Below are 26,805 nucleotides of genomic sequence, written 5' to 3'. Positions count from 1 at the left end.
GAAGGACCCGGGAGCCGCCCCAGCTCGGAGAGGCCCGGGTTCGGGCGAGTCTGCGGGAAAACCCTTCCCCCGGGGCGGGCGGTGGCGGCGGCGGGGAGGGAGCAGAGGGCGGTACGACACCGCCCCCGGGGCGGGCCCCGTGCGTGGCAGCCGGACCGCCGGCCCCGTCGCGAAGTTTCCAGGCTGCGAGCGCCGCCGGGCCGGCCGGACGTCCCCAGACCCCTGCCATGCGGCCGCTGCTGCTCCTGGCCCCGCTGGGCTGGCTGCTCCTGGCCGAAGCGAAGGGCGAGGCCAAGCCGGAGGGTGAGGGCGCGGGCCGGGGCCCGGGGGGCGGGGGGTGGGGGGGCTGGTCTGGGGGCAGCTGGTCTGCACGGGAGGCCTGGGCTTCCGAGGGGATCCGGGTTCCGGTCACTTGGCCACTGACTCGCTGGCGACTTGGACGAATCACTTCCCCTGTTGGGGCTGCGGTTCCCGCGTGGGTGCAGCCGGGAGGGGAGGGGCACGGAGAGGGTCAAATCGTAATAGCTCCCATAATAGTAATAACAGCAGCTCCTGTTTATGGAGCACTTACTATGGGCCAGGCAGCAGTGAAGCATGATCTCAACCCTCCGAAGTGTGCTCTGCTTTTATCCCCCTTTGCCCGCTGGGCAAACTAAGGCTCCAGAATCGATTCACTTGCCCAGGATTGCACAGCGGGTGGGCCTTGGAACCAGGAGTGACACACAGGTGTGTCTGGTTCCGTGGGAGCCACTGGGCATCCCCAGCCATGGGGGTGGGGAGTGGCATGGGGGGCCCCCACGGCAGAGCCATGTACACTTTTGTCGGGGGCCTCTGTGGTCTGCGCTGCCCCTGCTGGCTGGTGGGTCCTACTCGCTCCAGGTAGCACAGCAGGAAGCTGGCTCAGACAGGTGCGCTGACTGCCTAGCATTGTCCAGTCCTGGAACAACGGGTTGTTTGGTTCAGGATCTGCTGGACTCTGCATCTCATCATGTTCCTTCTCCAACCTCAAGGCAGATTGGATTTCAGAGTGTGCCCCACCATTCTGAGTGGGTGCTCCTGTTCTCCCCACCCCTCCCTCGGCCACCTCCAGGGTTGCCTGCTGAGCCTCTGAGAGGAGCTGGAGGGGGCAGGTTGGTAGTGTAGCAGACCCTCACCGGGGCAGAGGGTGGGAACTGCCATTTCTGAGTACTTCCTTTGTGCCAGGTTGTGCCCAAGGCCACACATCTCCCAGGGGTAAAGCCCGTGGTGACTAATTTCTGTGAAGCTTGGTGTTCTAGCCTGCAAACTGGAGGCCATGGTAGTGGAGTCCTAGTGCTCTTGCCAGGATTCCATGGGATGAGGCCCACTGGAGAGGGTTCAGCTCAATGCCTGGCCTATATAGGCTTTTTCTTTCTTGGACCCAGCACAGCCTGCTTTCCTGGAGTATCCCCTCAGGGTAGTGAAACAGGTCAAAAAAAATCCAGTGAGGCAGGTGCTGAGCACAGGGCTGGGCTGGTGGTGTGTTCAAAAGGCCTGTGGCCTGGGTCTACTCACTGGTCGGGAGCCACGAGCCCTGTAATAGCCTTTGTTTCCTGGGCCTCTCGTTGCCCTGCTTCTGCTGATGTGGCTTCCGTACACCCCCAGACCATTCCAGGAGAGGAAACTCCCGCTGCCCACAGCAAAGCCCCCAGAGATGAGTCAGAGGGACCAAATCAGTGACAGGGCTTCAGGTGCCCTGACCCCAGCAGCAGGTGATGGGAGGGGACAGAGTAGACAGAAGGTAGCCCCCACTAAGGGTGCAGGATCCAGTGTGTCGACGATCCAGGTAGAGCACCTGGCAGATAGTAAGTAGATAGTAGATTGATGGACAAGAAGTATCGGGTGGCCAGACATGGAGCTAATATCAAGCCACTCTCAAGTTGAGGCCCTTCGCTTCCCTTACTCCATTCAGGCCCTTTTGATAAGTAAGGAATCATTAGCCCCATTTTGCAGATAGCAAGACTGAGGCCCCAAAAGGTTAAATACCTGTTCTCCAGTTGCTGTAGGTGGTTGGAGGTGGAGTCGTTGACTGGAACTCCTCGTGACCCCTGTCTGGGGGGCGGGGGGGGGGGGGGGGGGGGGCGCTGTTGCCTGGAGATCCTGTCTGGAGGAGCCTGCTCAACTTCCGCAGACCCAGCTGATGGGGGGACCCTCAGCCTGCTGGCTAGGACACTGTGGGAGGGTGGTTTGTCCTGCAGGCCCACTGACTGGTGTCAGGAGGGGGAGACACTCCAGCAGCCGCCAGAGAGGCCTCCTGGCAGCTTGCCCGCCCCTGTACCCGAGCGCACATGGATTTGGCACATGGAGAGAAAGATGGAGTTTTCGCTTTAGGGAGCTCCCAATTTTAGGGGAGGACACAGAGCTCCTCTCCCCAGTAGATGCCCAATATTATGGGGGAGATACAACCCTTCTTTCCCAGAATGCCCTGTGCTTGAGAAAGGGGACATTGCCTTATGCTGGGGGGGGTCCCCACACCAATGTGGGGGACAGAAAAAGGCTGTCAACAAAGCAATATCCAAACAAGAAAATTTTCCTAGAGTTGGAAGCAGGAGAGTCCAGATGCCCCCTGGTCCTTTCTCCCTTTTGTAGAGGCTTCTAGCTGATCACTGTCCTCTGCCTGGGCTCCCGCCTGTCCCTGCGGGCCTTGGTTTGGCCATGGAGAGGGAAGGACCAGCTGGAGCCTGGTGGCTGCCGTTCTGAGACTCCAGGAGGTCAACAGGGCGCGGGCGGGGGTTGTGGGTCGTGCTGTTCCACGCAGGGAATGGAAAGGTCCCAGGAGTCAGGCAGGCCCAGCTGGATGTGTGTGTGTGTGTGTGTGTGTGTGTGTGTGTTGGGGGGGGGGGGGGGGGGGAGTGTCTGCGGACCCCTCAGGGGACTGAAACCCAGGAGAGTCACACTTGCTCCTGGGCGCTGGGAATCCACATCTGCCATTCTGCCACACCCTGTTTATGGCTTCCGTTCAAGCCTGGGGCTCGGTGAGCCCGGAGGATGGGGGAGGAGCTTCATTCATTCCCACTCCCCAGAGAGCAGACTGGGGGGCTTCCTGATGGTGTCCACGGCCTCGTGTGGGCTGGCCCTGCTTGGGGGGGGGGGGGGGGGCATCAGCTGCAGCACAGCGCCCCAGGCCTGAGTTCTCAGCCTCGTCTTCAGACCCCAGAGAGGTGTCTTCCTACCCCCCCAGGCCCCCGGGCTCAGCCTCTCCCCATCATTCTTGCTCTTGGGAAGGAAGACAGCTTTTCTGTATCTGGGACCCCTAGGGCAGCAGCTGGCCTTCTCTCCGGGGAGGTTCCCTAAGACAAGAACCCGTGTGGCCCCTACAGCCAGGACCTGCGCTAAGCACTTCAAGACTAGCACGTTCAGTCCTCACGAAAGTCTCTGGAGGAAGGTACTAGGGTTACTAGGACCCCATTTTACAGATGAGGAGACAGGCCCAGAGAGGCTAAGTTACTCACCCAGCAGTCTGTCTGCCATTCCGCCCTGCTCCCTCCCTCTCACCTCTGCTGATCCTGGAGCACAGCTTGTCTTTCTGGGGAAGCAGGCCAGGAGCCCTTAGGTGTCAGGCCTCACGCGGACCCTGGCTTTAGCCCCAGGCGGGTCTGCCGGACCAGCCACAAAGCAGGGGGGCCGGGCCGGGCCCTGGTGCTTGGAACCGAATCCTCCACGGTGTCGCTGTGTGGCATGCCCTGCACACGCTCTGGCTGCCCGCCGTGGGACTGGAGCTGAGTGTCCGGCCACGTTGGGGATGCCTGATCGAGGGCGGCTGGACATGCTGGATTCGGTCCGCAGTATTCCAGAATGTTGGGCGGGGAAACGATGAGGTTGAGAACACGGGCATTTGGAATTCCAGCTCACTCGCTTCTCACTTCAAGCTTCTGTGACCTTCGGCAGGGTATTTAGCCTCTCTGTGCCTCAGCTTCCTCACCTGCACAAGGGGGGATAGAAATATCACCCGCCACATGGGATGTTGATCGTTAAGTGTGATAGCGAACGTGACACACTTCGTGTAGTAGGTGGCATCTGGTAAGGGCTCAGCCAATGACAGTGCGCACCTGACATCCTGAGTCACACTCAGTCCCAGCCACGGGGAGGGGGAGGGAGGCCAAGGAGATGAAGATGTGAGCCTGGCCCAGCAAAGGGAGAAGGGGCAGGTTTGTACTGGTGCATCACCTGTTGGGCACGCCGATGGCGCACCAGATAAGGGGAGGGGATGACAGGGCTTCATGGAGGACCAAGGCCTCTTTAGGAGGAGGAGTGAGTTGTGCAGGCAGGACAAGGGAATGGGGCAAAGGCTGGGTTCAGTGAGACAGCTTTCGTGGGGGTGGGCAGTGTTGAGAGGTGATGCCGGGGTCCCTTGGGGGAGGGGCCTGCCTGGAGTTCTCTTGCTGTGAACCACCCCCAGGCCCCTCATTGGAGCCCAGAGTCAGGACCAGGGGATGGGCTGGATCAGAGGTTCCGAATGTGGCTGGCCTCAGAAATTACCCGGGAGATGTAGGAAAAATCCAGACTTCTGGGCCCATCTCGAACCTCTGGTCCCGGGGCCCAGGAGTCTGGAGTTCACAGTGTCCCTTGTGATGCTGATAGCAGGCAGGTTTGGGACCTCTGGACTGGGTGATCTTTTCGAGTCCTTGGCCAGGGAAGCAGGCACTAGATTTGTGAAGGCCCTGGTGGAGCGCCTGGCGGCACCAAGGAAAATAGAGAAGAGGCAGGCTGAGTTGCTGGGGAGGGTCCAGCATGGCCTGGGGCCCTCTCCTCCACCTCAGCGAGGGTTTCTTCAGATGGAGACACAGAGAGCTGGTCACTGTCCCAGGCCTGGGCATCACATGCACAGGTTAAGAGAAGGGATTCTGGGTCCAGGCTTCTGTGTCCACCTCCTGGTGCTACCACTTCCTGGCTCCCTTGGGCAAGTTACCATTTCCGAGCCTTGGTTTCTAACTGTAGAGTGGGGCGTTAGCACCAGTAAAGGGCTTAGAACCAAGTACGGTTTGTCGAAGGTGTTCGGTAAAGGTTAGCCATCTTGTACCGTGATTTGGTAGAGGGAACTCGGAAAAGGAGCCTCAAGATGCCCACTCCATCCCCTTTGCCCTCCCCCTGCATCCTGACTTCAGGAGCCCTGATCCAGCACCTTACACAGACACACATGCTGGCTTTTTCCATCCATGAAACGTGACACTTCCTGTCCCCAGCAGCCCCTGCCAAGGACAGGAGGGCCTCAGAGCTGGCGACTCGCCTCTCCTCACTTGGGGGGGGAGACTTAACCATCCTGGCAAGAAGTGGGGGAGCCTTTCCTCAAGTGTGAGCAACACCCCACTTTCCTGGTCCCCAGGGTCAGGTGGTAAGGCCTCCCCTCTCCACACCTGCCTAGTGAATCCACCCCAGGTCTTTGGGCCCACTTCCAATGAATTCCTGCCAAAACCTGCTGGGCTGCCCCCTGCTCTGGGGCCTGCAGCCTGCCTAGCTCTGCCCAGCAGGACCCCTTTGTTCTTTCAGCCCGGGCCCCTCTTGCTTTCACAGAGTGGGGGTGTAAGGGAAGGCCTTACTTGCCTGTGTTGGGTGGGTCTGTTCACCCAGAAAAGCATTATGTCCTGGACCCCAGTGAAAACAGTCATGAGCGCTGCAAATGGGTGTGTGTGTGGGGGGGGGGGGGGTCCTGCCTCTAAGGGCAGGAGAGAGGTCAGGAGAAATCTGAGAAGGCTTCATAGAGGTGGTGGCAGGAAAGGGGTGTCACTGTCACTGGCCCTGGGACCTGGAGGAAGATTAGGGAAAGGGTAGAGAGAGGGGGAGCTGGGGCAGAAGGGGAAGAGCCCAGTAAGGTGAGACGCCTGGCTGGGGGAGGGCCCTCTCAGTGGAGGGAATGAGTATGTCACTGGGCCAGTCAGGGAGGGCCTTGAATGCCAGGGCAAGGTGTTAGCCTCTCACTGATCCGTTCTTGAAGTAGGTACAGTGGTCTCAGTTACCCACGGGCAACCACGGTCCGGAAGCAGATGATCCTCCTTCTGAGGACATGTCAGTACTAGCCTACGTCACAATGCTACATCTTCATCTTATTTCCTCTTGTCCTGTAGCGTGTGTGGGGTTTTTTTGTTTTTTGTTTTTGTTTTTTTTGAGAGAGAGTGCTCGTACAAGCTGGGGGGGAGAAGGGGAGGGGGCAGAGGGAGAGGGAGAAGCAGACTCCCCACTGAGCAGGGAGCCAAATGCCGGGCTTGATCCCAGGACCCTGAGATTATGACCTGAGCGAAGGCAGACACTTAATGGACTGAGCCACCGAGGTGCCCCTTGTCATATAGGGTTTTTATATCTCACACCATCACAAGAAGGGGGAGTTCAGTGCAGTAAGGTATTTTGAGAGGCCCCATTGATACAATGTTTATTACAGTATATTGTTATTATTGTCCTATTTTATATGGCTAATCTCTTATTGTGCCTGATTTATAATTAAACTGCATCATAGGTGTGTACCTATAGGAAAAAAAATAATATATATAGGATCTGGTACTCTGTGGTTTCAGGCATCCACTGGGGGTCTTGGAATGCATCTCCCATGGATAAAGGGGGGACTACGGGGCTCAAACTCATAACCCTAAGACCAAGAGTCGTGTGCTCTACTGACGACCGAGCCAGCCAGACGCCCCTACTGTACTATTATTGTCCCTATTTTACAAAGGGGAAACTGGAGCCCAGAAAAGTCATGGACTTGTCCAAGGTCACAGAACTGGTAAGAAGCAAAGCTAGGATTCTGACCAGGCAGTCCAGCTACAGAGCCTTTACTTCTCAGATAACACAGCTTCAAATTGTGATCTGGAAGGGACTGTCCCAGGGCTCCCGGAGATGCTGTCTGGGGAGTTGTTTCCAGCAGGTTCTATTGCAGAGGTGAAGCCACACTACAGAGTCTGAGAGAGGTCTCTTGTTAAAAAGGTAGTACAGCTGCTCTGGTCAAAGCTAAGGATTTATTTCTTTTCTTTCTTCTGTCTCTTTTTTCTTTTTTTCAAGATTTTATTTATTTATTTGAGAGGGAGAGCACGAGCAGTGGGAGTGGCAGGCAGAAGGAGAGGGAGAAGCAGGGAACCTGACATGGGGCTCGATCCCAGGACCCTGGGATCATGACGTGAGCCAGAGGCAGACCCTAACTGACTGAGCCCCCCAGGTGCCCCAAAAGCTAAGGATTTCAAGTCGGTTTCCACTCAGGATCCACTCATAGGTTCTCCCATGGTGGCCGAGTGAGGCTCAGCAAGAAAGACCGTTGGGATAGATGAGCAGTGTGTGCCCTGGGCGGAGGTACGGAGAGCGCTGGCCATCCCTGGGCCCCTGTCCAGCATTGGCCAGAGAGGTCCTCCTGGTGTTCGGCATTCAGGGCGAATCCTTGCCTCCACCCCTGTGCAAGGCCAGAGCCCCCTAAATCCAGAGAGACCCAGCCCCACAGTGCAACGTGCAGACAGCTCTGCTCTGGACACCTCCTGTCATGCCAGTCTGTTCCCAGGTGGATGGGACCCTGGAGGAGAATCGGGAGACCTGGGTTCTGACCTTTGGCACGTCCTTCCTGCCTGGGCCTTGGGCCCTTGTCTATAATGGGTGGACACGAGGACACATCTTGCTGGGATTTGACACATCTGGGAACAATGACCTGCTCCTGCCTGTCGCCCCTCCTCCTCCAGTGCAGTTCACCACACCCTTCTCTGTCCACAGACAACCTGTTAGTCCTCACGGTGGCCACGAGGGAGACTGAGGGTTTCCGGCGCTTCAAGCGTTCGGGCCAGTTCTTCAACTACAAGATCCAGGTAAGGGGCTCCCCGGGGGGGGAGGGGGGCAGGACAGCCAAGGGGTGGCGGGAGAGTCCAGGAGCTGGGTTTTTGCCCTTCCCAAACTGATGAGGGCCACAGGGAAAGCTTCTGGAAGCCCAAAAGATGAGGATGAGTTAGGAAAAGCAAGAGGGGGAGAACGTAATCAAAGTCTGGGAGGTGCTGGAGATGGGAGAGTGGGGGAAGTGAGACAGGAGGATTATGTGGCCGTGCTCATGCTAGGGTGAGTGTGTGTGGCTGGTTTAGAAGGCAGGGCCTGGGAACCAGCATTTGCACCAGTCCCCCCAGGTGATTTTGGGATGGCCATAGTCTAGAGATCGCACGTGTGTAAACACCGCTCTAAGGAAACCCAGGCCAATGCCCAGTCTGCTTGGTGTCCTGTGTGCGGTGTGTGGGGCTTAGCCCTGCAGGGAGACATTCCTCCATTTACCCGAGTGTGCCGAGTGCCTCCTCCTGTCAGGCACAGTGGTAGGCGCTGGGAATAAAATGGTGGACAAGGAAGACCATGGCACTGCCTACACAGCTTACAGTCTAGTGGCATTAAGCCAGAAAGAAAATGGATTCGTTCACATGAATGCGGGTTGAAGCAGAGGGTTGCTTCAGGCATAGTTGGATCTAGGGGTTCAAGCTCCACGATAAGGGCTTCGTCTTTCCATCTCTAGGTCCCGTTGGTCTTCATTTGCAGACAGGCTCTCTCTGCATGGCGGCAAGATGACCACCAGCCACAGACCCACATGCCCCAGCTTCTCAACCTCAGCAGAACTAGACAGCCTTTCCTTAGTTTGAACTGAAGAGTCCCAGGGAAGACTCTGATAGGCCATGCTTAGGTCACGTGCTCAAACCCATGGTTCCCGGAAGGATGGAACACACTGATTGGTCGGGTGTGGTCACATGACCTGACCCCCCTCCCCCAGGCCAATCAGCTTCACGTACATTGTAGAAGGGTTTCCCCATAGGTGCTGGACAGACAGAGGCAGAGATGGGCACTGTCCAGGTGGGGGTGGAATTTTGGCTGGCGAGATAGTTCTTTGCCAAAAGCCCATGTTAAGGGGCCTTTCTCTGCAGGCACTGGGCCTGGGAGAGGACTGGAGTGGGGAGAAGGGGTCGTCGGCTGGTGGAGGGCTGAAGGTCCGGCTGCTGAAGAAAGCTCTGGAGAAGCACGCGGACAAGGAGAACCTGGTCATTCTCTTCACAGACAGGTAGGTAGCTGGGGGCCTCCTGGGCAGGGCCCCTCAGCAGAGAGATGGAATATTCTAGAATGAGGCCCTTGCAGAATAAGGGGGAGGAGGGGGGATCACTCCAGCTAAGGTTGTCTATAGTTTTTTGGGGGGGTCTGTGAGCCCAGAAAAGACCATTCCCATTGGTGGTGAGGAGGTGGGCAAGGAGGCCTGCCCAGGTCGGGTGAGCCATGCTTCGAGCATGAGGAGGGCACTGGGGTGGGGACCATCTGTCTGCCCAGGGTGGGGTGGAAACACTGCAGGCCAGGCCGGAGACAACAGGGCAGATCCGTTTCCCAGGGGTGGCACGGGAGGAGGTGCCCTCGTGAGCCCCTGCTCACCTCTGCCCTGCTCCCGATTCCCCCGGGTCCGGCCACAGCTACGACGTGGTATTTGCATCGGGGCCTCGAGAGCTCCTGAAGAAGTTCCGACAGGCCAGGAGTCAGGTGGTCTTCTCGGCCGAGGAGCTCATCTACCCGGACCGCAGGCTGGAGACCAAGTACCCGGCCGTGTCCGACGGCAAGAGGTTCCTGGGCTCTGGAGGTGAGGAGTCTGGGTGCAGAGAGCATGGCGGGGCTGGGCGGGCTCCAGAGGGGTCCATCTGCTGCCATCAGGATGTCCCCCCTGCATTCGGCCTCATCTCGTGAACAGCCACCCATCTGCGCAGGGGAAAACCGGAGTCACCCCTGAATGTCCTCCCTCGGCCCCCCCACCCCTCAGTCCGTGGGCCGGTCACGCCGCGCCCCACTTTGAAAGACCTCTCGACTCCACCCTCGAGTCCACCCCGACTGCCACTGCCTCACTGGGCTCCTGGCCGTTTGTAGTGGTCTCCTGCCTGCTCTGCCAACCTCTACTCTCACCCCTGCCAGGCCATTCTCCATCCAGCAGCCAGGCACAAATCCACACACATCACTCAATGGCTTCTTATTGCATGGAGACTAAAATCTGTATTTTATTCCGGATTCCCCTGTCCAGCCACAGAAGAGGGTCCGCCCCCCAGCAGCCACGTTTCCCCATTGGCCGAGAGAGTTAGCACCGTCTAGATGGCCTGGTCCTGGCCCAGGGCTGACAGTGTTCTCCCTTTCCCTGGCTGGCCCCTTCTCCCCTTTCTCTTCTCTCCTTACCCATCTGCACTGTGGCCAAGGTGCCGTGTGGGCTTTTTCCTCTGAGCCCCCATGCACTGAGTGACCGTGGCCCAGCCTCTGCCCTTCTCTGGGCCAAGTTTCCCAGATAACTATAGAAAGGGGGCTCCTGGCCTCTGGCCCACCAGCTATGCTCTCCAGGGACTCCTGGTCTGATCCATTCGTTCACCACCTTTGTGGCGCTCACCACCTGAGCTGGGGCAGGTTAGTGGGCACCGTGATCTTTCTCTGTGAGCTCAGTGGGAACTTGTCACCAAGTGGCATTAGCTAGCAAGGCACTTTCAGCTTACGGACACTACCTCCGCTCAATCCAGGAGGACTTCTAAGAGAAGGTGAAGGAGCGGGAGGTGAATGAAAGTGGATGCTGGGACGAGGCTCCTGACTCGGAGGCCGGAAGCTAAGTGTCTGTCTTTGTGTGTCCCCCACCAACCTGCAGGCTTCATCGGTTATGCCCCCAACCTCAACAAACTTGTGGCCAAGTGGGAAGGCCAGGACAGTGACAGCGACCAGCTCTTTTATACCCAGATCTTCTTGGACCCAGAGAAGAGGGTAAGGGCCAGCGGGGGGCGGGGTGGGGCACCTTAATGCCGGATCTTGATGTCGCAGTGGGAGCAGCGCCCCTGAGGCCTGACCCCCTGGGTCGGGCATTGATACCCCCATGTATCCATTCACCGATTCACCGAGGTATTCAGCAGCTACTCATTGGGCGCCTGTGTGTGAGATGCTGTCAGGTGCAGGGTTGGGATGTGGCAGTGAACGAGACAGTTGGGGTCTCCACCCTCACGGACCCTCGGGTCGGGGAGACAGGAGTTTATGACGTCACGTCTGTAGTGATGGTGTTGAAAGGAGCCGACAGGCTGAGTTGCCCCTGCCCCACCCTGCCTGGGAGGCTCCTGGGGGGCTGACGAGGTCTTGGCCGGACTTAAGCCCCGACCTCCGAGCCTATCTTCAGGAGAGGTCATCGAGGGGACTGAAGATGGCAGGTCTGGACCCGTGTCGCCCCAAACCAGCCAGTGTCCTCTGGGCAGGCAGGAAACTCAGGGAGTCCTTGGAGGGTCAGGATTCCTGGATTTTGCCCTGCTTATCTCCCCAACCTCTATCCATGCTGTGCTGTGTGACCTAGGGTGAGTCCCTTCTCCTTTCTGGGCCTCGGTTTTTGTCATCCACGAAATAATGAAACAAAGCGGTTGGACTTGTGCAGTCGAAATGTGAACTTGATCTCTAAACTCAGTCCTTCCTCCTCCTTCCCCTTTGCCTCCAGTGACATCACTTGCAGAAGCTCGTGGTCCCAAACATAAAAGTGGAGCTGCTCTCTATGGGATGAGGGCCAAGCCTAGGGTTCCACTTGTCTTCCTTGGCCTGGCTTAGGGCTCCATGAGACACAGTTGAATCTTGAAGAGGCAACATTGCGCATGAACAGGGAACCTCAGGGCCAGGCTCCTGGGGTTCAAATGCCAGCTTAGGCAGTTATTAGCTGTGTGACCTTAGCCGAGTTAACCAACCTCACTGTGCCTTATTTTTTAAATCTGTAAAATGTAGTGCTGGTGGTACTTTCACATAAGGATGTTGTGTGGATTAAATTAATTAATGTATTGGTAGTACTTTGTGATTGACAGTAAAGCAAAAAATAAGCATTTGTTGTCATCATGGTGGTTGTGCTTGAACCAGCTGTTTCCCTTAGATGCCTTCCAATTCTGAAAGTCCCTGGACCAGCAGATCCTAGGGCTACCAGCTGCCCCAGTGTGACAGGGCAGAGTGGGTGTGGGGCGAGGAGATGGCAGAAGTGGGAGGACAGGCTCCCCACACTGAGCGTGATGGGGCCCCATCCCCTGCCAGAGCCTGTCCCTGCTACATCCTGGTGTCCCCTTTCCTGCAGGAGCAGATCAACATCACCCTGGACCACCGCTGCCGTATCTTCCAGAACCTGGATGGAGCTCTGGGTAAGCAGCCCCCATGGGCTCTCTGGCCACTGTGCTGGGAGGTGGCCTGGCCCCATCTGAGGTCCCCAGCGGCCGCCTGGATGTCCTGGGGCAGAGCTGTGTTTCTCTGGGGGGAGAAAGGAGGGCCAAGAGGTCAGTCTAAGAGCCTGCGGGACACCAGGGTAGGAGGCAGCCTCTCAGCCTGGGAGCAGCTGGGCGATGCACACCACGGGTACCTGTCCCCTGCCCTGCAGCCCTGGTTCTTACAGGTGAGCCTGCTCCCCTCCTTCCCTGCCCTCCCACCTCCCAGGTGAAGACTTCCTGGGCTCGCATGGGGACTGAGCTGACAGGAGGGCAATGGATGGCTTGGGAAGCAGAGAGGCTGCCTGGTCCTTAAAACTAGAAACACCCTGGGGCTGGCCCCAAATCCATGGCTGGTGATGACATTCCTTTGTCTTCCTGGGTGACCTCGGACAAGTTTTCCTTTCTCTCTCTTTCTCTCTCTCTCTCTCTCTCTCTCTCTCACACACACACACACACACACACACACCCCCTCTTAGACCTCATTTTCCCGTCTTTGGAAAGGAGTAGTTACACACACACACACACACACACACACACACACACACACCCTCTTAGACCTCATTTTCCCATCTTTGGAAAGGAGTAGTTAGACCCAATAGCTGATTGGTGATTTTATGGGGTAAATGGAATCTTTTTTTTTTGAGAATCTAATGAACACTATGACTCCTTTCTTGGGAAGGTGCAGAAGCATCCACACCCTTTTGTCTGTGGCTTCTGGGAGTGCATGGACCTACATTAAGAAGCCTGGTCCAGAACACTTTTGGGGAAGCCAGGAACTTGCGTGGAGGGCCCCCTCGCATGACCACCCACACAGAGGGCCTCCCTCCCCAGTGCCTTCCAGGCCTCTGATGAAAGGCCCCTCTGCATTTATAACTGTTGGACAGGCAGTTTCCTCTTGCTGTCTAATGGGGTCAGAGCAAGAGGGTTAGGGTCCTGCGGGAGGAACTCTCTCCACCAGGACAGGATCTGTCCCCCACCCTGCCCAGGACTTCCCCTTGGGCTGGCGTATTCTCAGTACTGCTCTGCATGCCTGTCAGAGCGGCTATCCCCAGGCTCTGTCCCAGGGCTTTTCTGAGCTGGAGCTGGAGCTGGAGCTGGGGCTGGGGCTGGGATGTTTCAGGTCTTTGCTTTGTCCCCTTCCCTGCTTCTGGCTTCAAGAAGTTATCACAGTAAATACTAGGGGTTGCTGTGGATTCCGTGTGCTGGGCATGGTGCTAAGTGCTTGCCCAACACGGACTCCTCCCACTCTTACCCCCATTTCATAGACGAGGAAACTCGAGGCTCAAAGAGGTGGTGTTAGTAGCCTGGAACATGCCCTGGGTGGGAGCTAGGATTTGAGCTTGGCCTCTGGGCCTGACGCTGGATGTGTCTTTGCTTTCTGACCCCCAGATGAGGTCGTGCTCAAGTTTGAGATGGGCCACGTGAGAGCGAGGAACCTTGCCTACGACACTCTCCCGGTCCTGATTCATGGCAATGGGCCTACCAAGGTAGGGAGAGGCCCCAGCCCACGGGGAAAGAGCGAGAGAGGGGCCAGACGCCTGAGTCTGCTCTCACCATGACCCCACAGCTTCTCCTTGGGGTCAGGGCCCCCTGGGCCCCGTTTCCACCTTGCTGCCTCTGTCCTCGCGTCTGAGTTCAGTGTGGCGCCTTGTCTCCTTGCTGTGGTGGTCAGTGATGTTCATCCCTGCTCAGCCACAGGACACAGAGGAGGTCACTGTCCCCATCAGGGCCTCAGCTGGGCCACCTGAGTCATCCGTACCCCGTCATCCCAGGGCAGACTTGTTTCTTTGTGCAACAAACATTTACTGAGTGTTTGCACTGGGATATAAGGCAGAGTCAGTCTTGAGACGGACAGACTGGTTCCTGTGCTCCCAGGGCTCAGAAGGAGCTGGGGTGCAGGCCAGACCTCATGGGCCCTGGGGAACCAGCCCTGGCTCACAGCACACTGCTTCAAGTGTGGTCCTCGACCCCCTCCGCGCCCTGCCCCCCGCACCCCACCCCGTACCGTGTCGGAGTCACGTGGCCAGGAGAGAACAGGGCGAGTGTGAAAGCAGATTTCCTCACCCCGCTCCAGAGCTGCTCAGTGGGACTCTCTGGGGTGGGGGGCTGGGCAGCAAGCTGCATTTTACAAGCTCCTGGCAGATCCAGAGGTGAAGGTACGGCAGAATGCCAAGGCCTCCCTCTGCCCTCAGAGCAGCTTTGGTGATCTCCAGGGGGACAGAACATTCTCTCCAAAACCTGCCCCAAATAAAGTCACATTCCTGCCCCGTTAGAGGGCTGGGGTGTGGGTACCCCAGGGGCCGATGGAGATGTGACTCAGTGGTTACAGATGGGTGGGCCTGGCCCGGACCCCACATCTCAGACCCCACGTCTCAGACCGCACGTTTCCCTACAGCTGCAGCTGAACTACCTGGGCAACTACATCCCGCGCTTCTGGACCTTTGAGACGGGCTGCGCTGTGTGTGACGAGGGCCTGCGTAGCCTCAGGGGCATTGGGGTACGGCTGCCGGGTGTGAGGGGCTCGGTCTCCTTGGATGGGGAGGAAGAGACTATTGTCTTTGGTGGGAGGTAAAGGGATCACCTTCCTGTCTGGGGTTCCAACTTCCTCTTCACCCAGGCACCTCTTCCTGGAAGCCTTCTCAGATTACACATTGCTCCAGCTCACACCCCACCCCCAGCCATGCCAAAGTTCTGGTTCCTTCAGCCTGAGTCCTCTCCTACAGCCCCCTCTCTTCTCACGGACCTTACTCCTCATTTATAGCTCACTTCAAACCCATGCCAGCCAGGCTCTCTGACAGCAGGCCATCAGCTGGTCCTGGCTCCAAGTCTAGGCTCACTCTGCCCAGCTGGGACCTCCTCCTCCTGCTTCCTTCTGCTTCCGCGCCAGTCCCTGCTTCTGCCTGCCTGCACAGACTGCTTGGAGCTGCCTGGCCCAGGCCCCTTTCCTGCTAAGTCTGCACACCTCTGCCTCCGGCTCTGGGTCCCTCAGGCCACCCTAGGGGCTCAGCAGTGGCCCAGTGGCTGGACATTGCCAGCCCCTCACGCTGCCCCCCTCCCGATGCAGGATGAAGCTCTGCCCACAGTCCTGGTCGGCGTGTTCATCGAACAGCCCACGCCGTTCCTATCGCTGTTCTTCCAGCGGCTTCTTCGTCTCCGCTACCCCCGGAAACAGATGCGGCTTTTCATTCACAACCACGTGAGTAGCAGGCCCTTGGTGGGGTCGCCGTGTGGCTGGGGTAAAGGCGGACCAGCTGGGTACAGGTGCGACCTTGGGTACATTCCTCAACTTTTCTGTGCTTCAGTTTTCTCCTCTCTTAAATCGGGAGAGAAGAGTGCCGACCACGGGGATTTGCTACAAGGGTTCAACAAGTGGGCACGTGGGATGCAGGGGCGCCTGCCATGGGGGAGGCACATGATAGGCGCTCCTAGCTGTCCCTGCCTCATTCAGGCCCTCCTGATTTGATTCGGTGACAAATGGGTTTTCATGCCCTGCATACCTTCTGGGGAATCGGGGAGAGCCCTGAGGCCTGCTGCTTTGTGGGGAGCAGGCCTGGGCTCAGGATTCCCAGCTCCCTCCCTCTCCTCTCCTTCTTAGCTGGATAAAGTCTCAGCTCTGCTTTTGCTTATCCCAGTTTCCATAATTGGGATGCCAGGTAGACTCTCCAGTCCTACCTGTTGTCCAGGCTTTCTCTGTTGTCTTCCTTCACGTCCTCTTAACTGCCCCATCTAGTGTCACCCCTTTCTGAGACGTCTCAGCCCCGACAGTCTGCACCCCACGCCCAGGGCCCCACGCCCGGTTCTGCCTGGGCCACAGACATTCGTTCAGCTGTGCCACATGGAAACAGGAGAAGGGTGTGGGCCCGGCCCTTGGGAGGCTCTTGGCTTCCCTGGAGACATGAAATAGCACAACCATGAATTCCGAGTCTGTGACTGGGTGTGGAAGAAGAGAGCTGTCACAGGCCTTCTTTGGGGTCCTTCTGTGTGCTCCGTCTATCTTGTCGGCTCCTGACAGTGACCCCACGAGGGAGGCACAATCGCCTTCCCATTTTACAAGGGAGGACACCAGAGCTGAGACAGGGGAGGTGGCTGGTCCAAGGTCACGCAGCTGACTGTAGCAGAGCGGGGCTTCGCTCTAAATCCTGGGTTTGGTTCTAGAGTTCCCGCTCTTTCCACTTCTCCAGGCAAGGGGCCCGGGTATGGACTGTTGTTTTTCCAGGTGTGGCCCAAGGATCACCTGGAGCGTTTTGCAACGAAGCAGATCCCTGGGCCACACTCCAGACCAGAATAAATGACTCTGGATATGGGACCTGTGGGGTCGGGGGTGCTGTCCTAGTGACAGAGGCTCTTAAGAGGCCGGTGGGCCTGGCCTGGTCCAGGGAGGATGCTCAAGGATGGCTGGGGAAGGGCACTCCAGGCAGGAGGCCTGGCATGGGCAAAGGTCTGGAGGTAGGAGAGCCAATGGCCACCAGTGTGCGGGGAACGAAGGGGAGTGGCCTGCAGTCGCAGAGGGTGCTCCAGTCCTGGGGGGTGGAGCCTGTGTCCCCATCCTCACCCTCCCGTCCCCCACCCCTAGGAGCAACACCATAAGGCTCAGGTGGAGCAGTTCCTGGCAGAGCACGGCAGCGAGTACCAGTCCGTGAAACTGGTGGGCCCCGAGGTTCGGGTGGCCAATGCTGACGCCAGGAACATGGGCGCGTGAGTTGGGGGCCAGTGCACCATGGTGTCTCTCTGACGGTGGTGGGCGTGGCAGGGGCGGGGGCTGGTCCCAGTGTGTCAGGAGCATCGAGCCAGATGCTGTGTGTGTTCTCTAGCAAGTTCCTGCCCCTGTCTGGGCCTCAGTGTCCCCATCTGTCAAATGGGGAAATGCTCTCTACCCTGCCCACCTGGGGGCTCCTGGGTGGGGCTGAGCAGTGTCATTTGGGTGCAGGAAGGAAATCAGAGAAAGAGGAAGAACTGGAGGGCCAGAAGTAGATAAATGCTGACAGAGACCATCTCTGATTTTTCCCTTATTATTCAAACAAACAAACAAGTCATCTGTGTTGACCGTGGAAGAATTAGTCCAGATCCAAGGCTGGTGAACTTTTCTGTAAAGGACTAGGTAGTAAATCCGTGTGCATCGGCCCTGTGGTGTAGCATGATGGACGTGACTGTGCTCCAACAGAATTTTATTTATGGACCCTGAAATTTAAATTTCATATGGTTTTTATGTCACTTTAAGAAAAATTTTTCCCCCAACCATTTAAAACTGCAGACAGTCTTTAGCTCATGAGCTGTGCGATACCAGGCAGGGGGCTGGATTTGGACCGTGGACTCCACAGTTTGCTGAGCCCTGGGCCAGATAAACAAAAAGAGCATACATTTGTAAGGCTTTCAGGCCAGGTCACCAAACTGCGCTTCGGAAGGGCAGAGCCAGTTTACCCCCTAGCCCCGGGCAGTGTAGGAACCTGTCAGGGGGCCGTGCTCTCCCCAGTACAGGGGTTTTCAGGGCACCTGACACCAGTTGCTGAGTGAGCTCTGGGTGTTCACCTTGAGAGCCTAGTATAGTAGTCCACGGCCTGGGTCCCAACCTGCACCGGGGCTGGCCTGGCCCCTCTGAACACCCTTGGCTGGTTCCCTGTGGTCATGGATGGGGACAGGCCCGGAGAGCACAGCTGCAGGGCGCTCCGGGACCCTGGGTGAGGAGAGGATGGCGCCAGAGCCCCAGCCCCGCTGACCCCAGGTCCCCCACCTGCAGGGACCTGTGCCGGCAGGACCATAGCTGTACCTACTACTTCAGCGTGGATGCCGACGTGGCCCTGACTGAGCCGAAAACCCTGCGCCTACTGATCGAGCAGAACAAGTGAGGCTTGTGGGTGGGCGGCAGCAGTCGGCCGGCAGGCCTTCCGAGCCCCGGCTCCTACTCCGGGCCCACCCTGCCATGCCTTCCTTGCCCGCCTTCACCTCGGCCTCCCCTCCTACCCTGCGCCTGCCCCAGCCTGGCAACCTCGTCTTGGTCCAGGATGTTCCCTCCTCCCTGCTACCAGCCGCGCTGGCCCTCCCACCCTCTGCCCCTGGCTGCCCCGTTGGGAGGGGGTGGGGACCCTAGCTGGGCCAGCCCCCCGCTCCAGGCCCTGCCCCAGGGGGTGCTTGCGGGTTGAAAGGCCCTCATCCTCTCCTTCCCCACACCCAGTTAGATCTGCCCCAGACTCCCCGTGGGCCGAGGGACTCCCACTGAGGTGCTCCCTTCCTCAGGAACGTCATCGCCCCCTTGATGACCCGCCATGGGAGGCTGTGGTCGAACTTCTGGGGCGCGCTGAGTGCAGATGGCTACTACGCCCGCTCCGAGGACTATGTGGACATTGTGCAGGGCCGGCGTGTGTGAGTACCTGCGGGATGGGAACCCCCGCTTCTGTCTTCCCCCCAGTAGTCCTGTCCTTGAAGCCCTCGAATTCCTGCTGGACCCAAAGCGAGGAAGACTGCAGTCAAACACATGGAAGGACTTCCTGACAATTATCCTGCGCCCGTGTGCCCAAATCAGCACTGTTGTGCCCTCCCAGCCTGTGACTTCCCCTCCCCTGGGGCCTCGGCCCCCAGCCTGTGACCGGCCTGCGGCCCCCTCCATCCTCTTCTCTCACCCTTAGGGGCGTCTGGAACGTGCCCTACATCTCGAACGTCTACCTGATCAAGGGCAGTGCCCTGCGGGCCGAGCTGCAGCGGACAGACCTCTTCCACCACAGCAAGCTGGACCCCGACATGGCCTTCTGTGCCAATATCCGGCAGCAGGTCGGCCTGGGCTGGGCAGTCAGAGGAGGCCCTATTGATGGAGAAGGTGGTCTCTATCTGCCACCTTACGCCCCGGAGCTTCTGAGATGCCAGGGCCTGGTGGGGGGCACTTGGGGCACCAGGCATGAGGGCCGGTCCTTGGGGTCCATGGGGATCATGTTAGTGGACCCAGTTTCTTTTTTTTTTTTTTTTTTTTTTAAAGATTTTATTTATTTATTGGACAGAGAGAGAGACACAGTGAGAGCAGGAACACAAGCGGGGGGAGTGGTAGAGGGAGAAGCAGGCTTCCCGCGGAGCAGGGAGCCCGATGCGGGACCCGATCCCAGGACCCTGGGACCATGACCTGAGCCGAAGGCAGATGCTTAACAACTGAGCCACCCAGGTGCCCCAATGGACCCAGTTTCTGCACCCCTCTATTTGATGTACATTTCCAATAGAGCCAAAACCCCCAAACTTTCCACCTAAATATACTCCGACTAACGTGCCCGAGAGACACCCTTACCATGCCCCTGCACCCCACCCAATATGTTTTTGTGGTTATTTTTTTAAAAGTGACAGCATGATGACGTTTTCCCCATGCCCAAAACTTCAGGACCGGACACCATCCTTTGCTTTTACACATTTGTTCTTTCATTGCCATTCGGTCCTCCAGGAAGCCCTCCTTGATTGTATCCCATGTCAGGCCTGGGCTGGGTGCTGGGGAGATGAGATGGGGTGACCCGCACTTGGTTCCCTGGCCTCCAACTTAATGGGCAGAGGAGGCTGCAGCCGTGCCTCTCCTGGGCCGTGCATGGGACTGTGGGGGTGGGGGTGGGGGTCTCTTCCATCCGGCCTGTTCTCCCTAGGATGTGTTCATGTTCCTGACCAACCGGCACACCTTTGGCCGCCTGCTCTCCCTGGACAGCTACCAGACCAGCCACCTCCACAATGACCTCTGGGAGGTGTTCAGCAACCCCGAGGTGAGGCCCTGGCTGGATGGGCAGGGGAGGGAGAAGAAGGGACTCCAGTGAACCTGTGGGTTCAGCCTGAGAAGGGGTGGGGCCCCGTAGGCCACCGGCATTCCTCCACCCCAGGGACCCAGTTGGGCAGGAGAGGGCTCTTGAGAGGCAGCGCCATCTAGTGGAGGAGGAGGGACCAGGAGTCAGGCCTCCGTTGGTGGACCATCAGTTGGGCCTCTCAGTCTTTGGGGCCTCAGTTCTCTTAGCTCTAAAATGGGTACACTATCCCAGCCTCACTCACTTCTGAGGGTGTCGTGAAGGTCAGAGGAGGAGAAAGTGCTGAAATGTTCCTAGACGTTGTGAGCTTGTGGCTGACGTGGGTCCACACACACACGTGTACACACGTGTACACGCATGCATGTACACACGCAGACAGCAGCCCCTGCAGGCGCACATTCACCCACATTGCACGGGGGAGGAACTGGGGGAGGAACCCCCTCTTGGAGCGTCCTGTGGAGTTGGGCAAGGGGTGAGCCCAGCTGGCCCAGGCCAGGCCTGAGGACCCCACCTGTGTCCCCCCCCCACTACCCCCCAGGACTGGAAGGAGAAGTACATCCATGAGAACTACACCAAGGCCTTGGCAGGGAAGCTGGTAGAGATGGTAAGGACTGGGCACCTCTGGGAACAAAGGTGCTGGATTTACACACCCTGCACCTGCTGTCGGGGATGAAGGACGGAGGGAGGAAACTAGCTGCCCCAGGGGAGGCGGGGAGGCACCTTTCTGGGCCCCGGCAGTGCTAGGGCGAGGGAGTAGGTGGTAGGATGGCCCCTCCTCCTTTTGTCACTTCCCAGCTGGAGTCTGCAGGGGCCTTGGGACCTTGGGTTTCTCCTCGGCCCAGGCCCAGGCGAGAAAGAGGAAGAACATCCCCGAATGTGGTCTCAGCTGGGGACCAGGGGCCAGTAGCGAGAAACTGTGCACATTCCTGTCCTGGCCTGGCACCGGGAGCCTTTGGCTGAGAAGGGCCAGCACTGAGCTCTGCTTCCTTCCCCCTTTAGCGACTCGCAGACCAGGGCCTGGGGAAGGGCCTGGGCTGCATGAGGGGCCTTGCCCGTGACGGCTGCCGCAGAGGGCTGTGGGGGCGGGGGGAGGTGCTGCGGGGCCCCTCTGGACCCCTGTGACTGAGTCCCCGCCCTCCCCAGCCTTGCCCAGACGTCTACTGGTTCCCCATCTTCACGGAGGCGGCCTGTGACGAACTGGTGGAGGAGATGGAGCACTACGGCCAGTGGTCTCTGGGAGATAACAAGGTGGGCACAGTGCCTGGACTGGGGATGCGGGGAGGCCGCCCCTCCGCCCATGCCTGCCCTCCGGGCTCTTTCCTTGGCAAGCCAGCCAGCCTCTCTGGGACTCTTCAGATGGGTGCTCTGGCACTTAGGAGTGGGGGAGATTGAGAAATGGGATGGAGTGTGGGTCCCCAAGCTGCCGGGACCATGAGATGACTGGGAGCCTCCTTAATCTTGAACTGCTAGATTTCCAGTTCCTGGTTTGTTATTAGAATGATTTAGCTTCCTTTACGAGATTGGGTGTGTCATGGGGGAGGAACGAGCAAGTGTGGGATGAGGCAGAATTAGGAACATCAGTGCCATGTTCACCAGATAGCAGAAGCAGGGGGCATGTTGGGCTGAGAGGCTATGCGTTCCCCGGAGGAGGAATCCTATACCTGCATTCATCTTGGAAAGTTCAGGGAACATTTGTTTTTTTTTTTTAAGAGAGGGGAAGGGGGTGCAGAGAGAGAGAGAGAATCTTAAGTAGGCTCCACTCCATGCTCAGCGTGGAGCCTGACGCACGGTTTGATCCCACAACCCTGAGATCATGACCTGAGCCGAAATCAAGTCGGACACTCAACCGACTGAGCCACCCAGGCGCCCCAAGTTCGGGGAGCACTTTTAAAGGCACATGAGCCCACGGGCCTGTGTGCCTCAGAGCCTGACTAACGTTTGACCTGGCAGCTGGACCTAATCCACGGGCTTTGGTGGCTGAGATAATCTCCAGAAGCCAGTAACTGGGATAGTCCAGGCTTTCTGGGGTCTGGCTGGCCCTCGTCCTCCAGGGCCCAGGTCAGCGCTGGGACTCTAGGCCCGACCTAACCCATGGCCCTCTGCACTGTTTTTTTTTGTTTTTTTTTTAAAGATTTTATTTATTTATTTATTTATTTATTTATTTATTTAAGATTTTATTTATTTGACAGAGAGACACAGCGAGAAAGGGAACACAAGCAGGGGGAATGGGAGAGGGAGAAGCAGGCTTCCCGCGGAGCAGGGAGCCCGATGTAGGGCTCGATCCCAGGACCCTGGGATCATGACCTGAGCTGAAGGCAGACGCTTAACGACTGAGCCACCCAGGCGCCCCAAAGATTTTATTTATTTATTCATGAGAGACAGAGAGAGAGAGAGAGAGGCAGAGGGAGAAGCAGGCTCCCAAGGAGCAGAGAGCCCGATGCGGGACTCGATCCCAGGACCCTGGGATCATGACCTGAGCCGAAGGCAGACGCTTAACCCTCTGAGCCACCCAGGTGCCCTGCACTGGTTTTCTCTACGGTGTCACAAATTCCCACAAAGCTTCACGACTTCAAACCACACCCACGTATCCTCTGCGTGTTTCTGTGGGTCGGGAGTCCTCGTGTGGTTTAGCCGTATCCTCTGCTCAGGGTCTCACGAGGCTGCAGTCGAGATGTCAGCCAGGACTGGGGTCTCCTCTGAGGCTCGGGGTCCTACTCTGAGCTTCTGGGGCAGAACTCACGTCCCTGCTTCCTCCAGCTGGCAGGAGAGCCTCTCTCTTCAAGATCCTCGTTTAAGTGCCCACCTGGGACAGCCTCCCTTGTGATGAACCCAAAGTCAACGAACTTAGTCACCTTACTTCTCTCTGCAGAGGCCCCTCACTTGGCCCCCTACCCTGACCTTTTCCCATCACGTTCACTGGCCAGGGGGTGGGGGTCAGACAGCCCACACCCCAGACGGCCGTCTTCGAACTCCGCTTACCACGCTCCCCTCGGTCATGGTCATTTCCAGGACAGCCGCATCCAGGGTGGCTACGAAAACGTGCCGACCATCGACATCCACATGAACCAGATCAGCTTTGAGCGGGAGTGGCACAAGTTCCTGATGGAGTACATCGCCCCCATGACGGAGAAGCTCTACCCCGGCTACTATACCAGGGTGGGCGCCCCTGGGAGGCCACCGGGGTGGGGGCAGGGCTGGAGTGGCTCGGGAGGGGAGAGGGGGAAAGGGAAGAGGGCAGCCCCAGCTTGCAGGTGGGGCCTGGACGTTTGGTCTCCAGGTGGGTGTGCAGTCTCCTCCCATGGTTGGGGGAGTGGGGGGGGGGGCTCTGGAAAGAGTCCAAGATAGGGGCAGCCCACCTTGCCTCTGGCCTCTGACCGCACCCCTTTGACTCCTTCCTCCATGTCCTTAAATCCCTCCTCGGTAATGCCTTTGCAGACCCCCCAAACGAGCCAGCACACCCATCCCTCTCTCAGCTCTCCACTGAGAACCTGTTGACGGCCCCCTTTGGCTTTTGCCCTCCTTCCCTCCCTCACTGCCTCGTGCGCAAGCTTTTCTCCAGACCCCTGCTTCCACTGCCTGGGCCCTGCCCTCAAGCAATTGGCAGCCTGCCTAGTTGCCATGAAGGGTTGTAAGGATTTGGTTCACTCCTTCTGCCCTGCTTCCCTCCCCTCCTCTTCTCCCTCTCTCCTCTCCCTTTCCTTCCCTTCTTTCTGTCCTTTCCTCCCTCCGCACATTTTTACCGAGAACCTCCCCTAGGCCGGGCTCTGGGGAGCACTGCGTGGAACCCTGCCCTCTGAGAGCCAACATTCCCCGAGACCGGATGAGGGGCCCCTTCGGTGCACCCCGGCCTCCCCCGCTCTTCAGCGGCCCTGGTTCTCTTTCTCGCTCCCTTGACACAGGCCCAGTTCGACCTGGCCTTTGTTGTCCGCTACAAGCCGGACGAGCAGCCCTCGCTCATGCCGCACCATGATGCCTCCACCTTCACCATCAACATCGCCCTGAACCGGGTCGGCGTGGATTACGAGGTGAGCAGCTTACAGGGTGGTTGAGGAGGCGGTGGGGCCCAAGGGGCCCGGTGCCAGAGACCCAGAGAGAAAGGGAAGGCCTCCGTGCTTGCGGAGCAGGGGCACAGGATGTCAGGGGTCAGACTGCGTGGACCTGGGGCCTGCCTGCCGACTCTCGCCAGCTCTGTGGCCTCGGACATGTTTCTTAGGCTCTCGGTTTCCTCGTATCTTAGATGGGAAAATGTAGGGCGCCCTTCGTAGAAATGCTATGAGAATTCCATGAGCTCATCCAGGTGAGTGCTTACGTGGACGCCCAGTAAGCACTCAAGGCCTGAGAGCTGTTTGTGATGATGAGTTCAGGGCTTCCGTCATTCTTGGAAGTAAGGGCTGCTTTCGGGATGGCGGGACGGGGTCAGTCCAGGTGTGGGGCTCAGGCTTGTGGCTGGACGGGAGAGCTGGGGAAACCAAGAGGATGGGGGGTAGAGAGGGGACAGTTCTGGGAGCCTCAAGGCCCCACGGAAGGCCTCTGGGTGTGATCACCTGGGGGGGCCATTCATTCATTCCTTTACTCATGCTACTATTTCTTTTTTTTTTTTGAAGATTTTATTTATTTATTTTGACAGAGAGAGATACAGCGAGAGAGGGAACACAAGCAGGGGGAGTGGGAGAGGGAGAAGCAGGCTTCCTGAGGAGCAGGGAGCCTGATACGGGGCTCGATCCCAGGACCCTGGGATCACAACCTGAGCCAAAGGCAGACGCTTAACGACTGAGCCACCCAGGCGCCCCTTAAGCTATTTCTAAGTGTTTCGGGGACTCAGTCCTGGCCTGGCCACAGTGAAAGACACCCATACAAACACCTCTCATTTTTTTGGAGAGTTTACCATGTACCAGGGGTTCTCCTAGGGGACAATCCCCCCCCCCCCCCCCGCCAGCCCCTGGGGACATCGGCAATATCTGAAGATATTTTTGGTTGTCACAACTGTGGTGGTGCTGCTGAGAGCTAGCGAGTAGAGGCTGGGCGCCCAGGATAGCCCCCCACCAAAGGAGAATTCCCTGGCCCCTGGCAATGATGGCTGAAAAACAGTACACATGTACTTAGTACCATCGAACTGCACACTTCAAAGTGTTTACGATGGTAAAGTTTATGTCATGTGTCTTTTTGGCCCAATTAAAAAAAAGAATTTTCTGGCCACAAATGTCCACAGTGCTGAGGTTGAGAAAGCCATCCGTAAGCTCTTACTCATCTCACTGAATTCTCATGACTCTGTGAGGTTAATGCCCATTTCCCAGAAGGGAAAACTGAGGCCTGGGTTGGTGACAAAGTTGGTAAAGCACGTAGCCGGCATTTGCCCAGGGCTGCCTGACTCCCAGGCCGGGCGTCCCAGGTGGGCTGTGCCGAGGGCCGCGGGGCACCCTCCCCCGCCCCTGGGGGGGCTTAGAAGAATCCCGGCGGTGGGGGGGGAAGGGACCTGCTTCCCCTTGGAGAACTGATACTTCCTGTCTTCCAGGGCGGGGGCTGTCGGTTCCTGCGCTATAACTGTTCCATCCGAGCCCCACGGAAGGGCTGGACCCTCATGCACCCTGGGCGACTGACGCACTACCATGAGGGGCTCCCCACCACCAGGGGCACCCGCTACATCGCCGTGTCCTTCGTCGATCCCTAATCGGCCAGGCCAGGCCACCTCAGACCTCTTCCTCTTTGCCAACAACCACTGCCCAGCAGCACTCTGGGGCCTCGGGGTCCCAGCCTCCAGGCTCTTGGAGCCCCCATCGGAGAGACTCGGCCACGAGCCAGAGGCAGAGCCCACCTCCTCAGCTGGGGCTTTCATGGTGCTCTGGACCCTGCCCAGGGAGACACTGTTCCTGTTCATTGCTTTGTAGCAACTTGTCCTTTTCCCACCCGGCTTCCTGAAAAAACCCAGGCCTCTTCCTCTGCTTCTTCCGTGGGGGTGGGGGTGGGGGGTCCTTGAGCAGAACAGGTGCTTAGCCAGCTGCCCAGAGAGGCTCTAGGGGCGACAGGGCACCCCCGGAGCTCCTCCCAGGCAGAACTGCAGCCCCAGGACTTCTGCTTTGGGCCTCGGGGCAAACACAGAGACCTGGATCAGATTCAGCGCTCTCCCTGCCCTTGGGGACTGCTGAAGCCCCTTCCTCCGTGGCTCCTGTCGTGGGAGCAGAACCTTGTGCCCTGGAGAGAATGACTCGGAAAATCTCCTGGGAGACGGGAAAGGTATCGATGCCACAGCTTTGTCCTCGGCGTGCGGGGAAGGACTGAGACGCCCACACACTGCAGTGCGTCACCCTGTCCTGGATGCCTCCGGAGAGAGGGACAGATGGTCAGAAACAGGAGAGTTTCTATTAAAGGTCATTCAAACTACGGAGTGGGAGATGCTTGGGTGGGCGAGTGTGTACAGGGAGAGTGTCTGCAGGGAGACGTTTAAGAGCCCAGGGCTGCCCAGAAGGGCTGTGTCAGCAGACGTGGTGACGTGTGTTTCCCAAACGCAGTCGTGTGTGATCCCTGTGTCGTCTGTGGATTCCGGAAAGCCTTACCCATGAGCCAGGCACAGGCCGCTGGGGCACACTTCATCCTCTCTCAAGATCTGCATCGAGTGTTCCCTCCTCCCTGAAGCCTTTGCTGAGCACCCTTCCCGCAAACAGGAATATTGGAGAACATAGAGCTCCTGGTGGCCCCCAGCATGCCCTCGGCACACTGTCTAGCACTGATAACACTTTGGGGTGTTTGTTAATCATGAGGGCCAACATCTATCCATCCCTTGCTGTGGGCTGGGCATTGTGCATGTCCAGCACCCAGCCCTCTGGGCTAGGGGCTGTCATTTCCTTTTTTTTAAGATTCTACTTATTTATTTGAAAGAG

The 26,805-nt window shown here is 58.1% G+C and overlaps 1 protein-coding gene across 1 annotated transcript; it reads left to right on the top strand.

Annotated features, from left to right (window-relative positions):
• The first annotated feature begins 117 nt into the window (after nucleotides 1-117).
• On the top strand, nucleotides 118-26,805 carry PLOD1 (procollagen-lysine,2-oxoglutarate 5-dioxygenase 1). The gene is made up of 19 exons (XM_032393452.1): nucleotides 118-303; nucleotides 7,699-7,790; nucleotides 8,877-9,010; nucleotides 9,408-9,571; nucleotides 10,607-10,719; nucleotides 12,047-12,110; nucleotides 13,563-13,660; nucleotides 14,569-14,670; nucleotides 15,238-15,369; nucleotides 16,747-16,868; nucleotides 17,908-18,012; nucleotides 18,405-18,530; nucleotides 18,794-18,935; nucleotides 19,781-19,894; nucleotides 20,469-20,534; nucleotides 21,074-21,178; nucleotides 22,940-23,086; nucleotides 23,830-23,955; nucleotides 25,443-26,805. The coding sequence occupies exons 1-19, from the start codon at nucleotides 228-230 to the stop codon at nucleotides 25,596-25,598; spliced, it is 2,184 nt and encodes a 727-aa protein (XP_032249343.1). The 5' UTR covers nucleotides 118-227; the 3' UTR covers nucleotides 25,599-26,805.

The sequence above is a fragment of the Phoca vitulina genome, unplaced genomic scaffold, assembly GCF_004348235.1.
Source record: "Phoca vitulina isolate PV1807 unplaced genomic scaffold, GSC_HSeal_1.0 scaffold2, whole genome shotgun sequence".
Lineage (NCBI taxonomy): Eukaryota > Metazoa > Chordata > Mammalia > Carnivora > Phocidae > Phoca > Phoca vitulina.
This window is presented reverse-complemented; position numbering and strand designations above follow the sequence as displayed.

Excerpts from the sequence above, each read along its gene's own strand:
- PLOD1 (XM_032393452.1), top strand. The coding sequence starts at position 228 with ATGCGGCCGCTGCTGCTCCTGGCCCCGCTGGGCTGGCTGCTCCTGGCC. Across the intron at positions 12,111-13,562 it reads GAACCTGGATGGAGCTCTGG|ATGAGGTCGTGCTCAAGTTT; the intron begins GTAAGCAGCCCC and ends TCTGACCCCCAG. Across the intron at positions 19,895-20,468 it reads AGGTGTTCAGCAACCCCGAG|GACTGGAAGGAGAAGTACAT; the intron begins GTGAGGCCCTGG and ends ACTACCCCCCAG.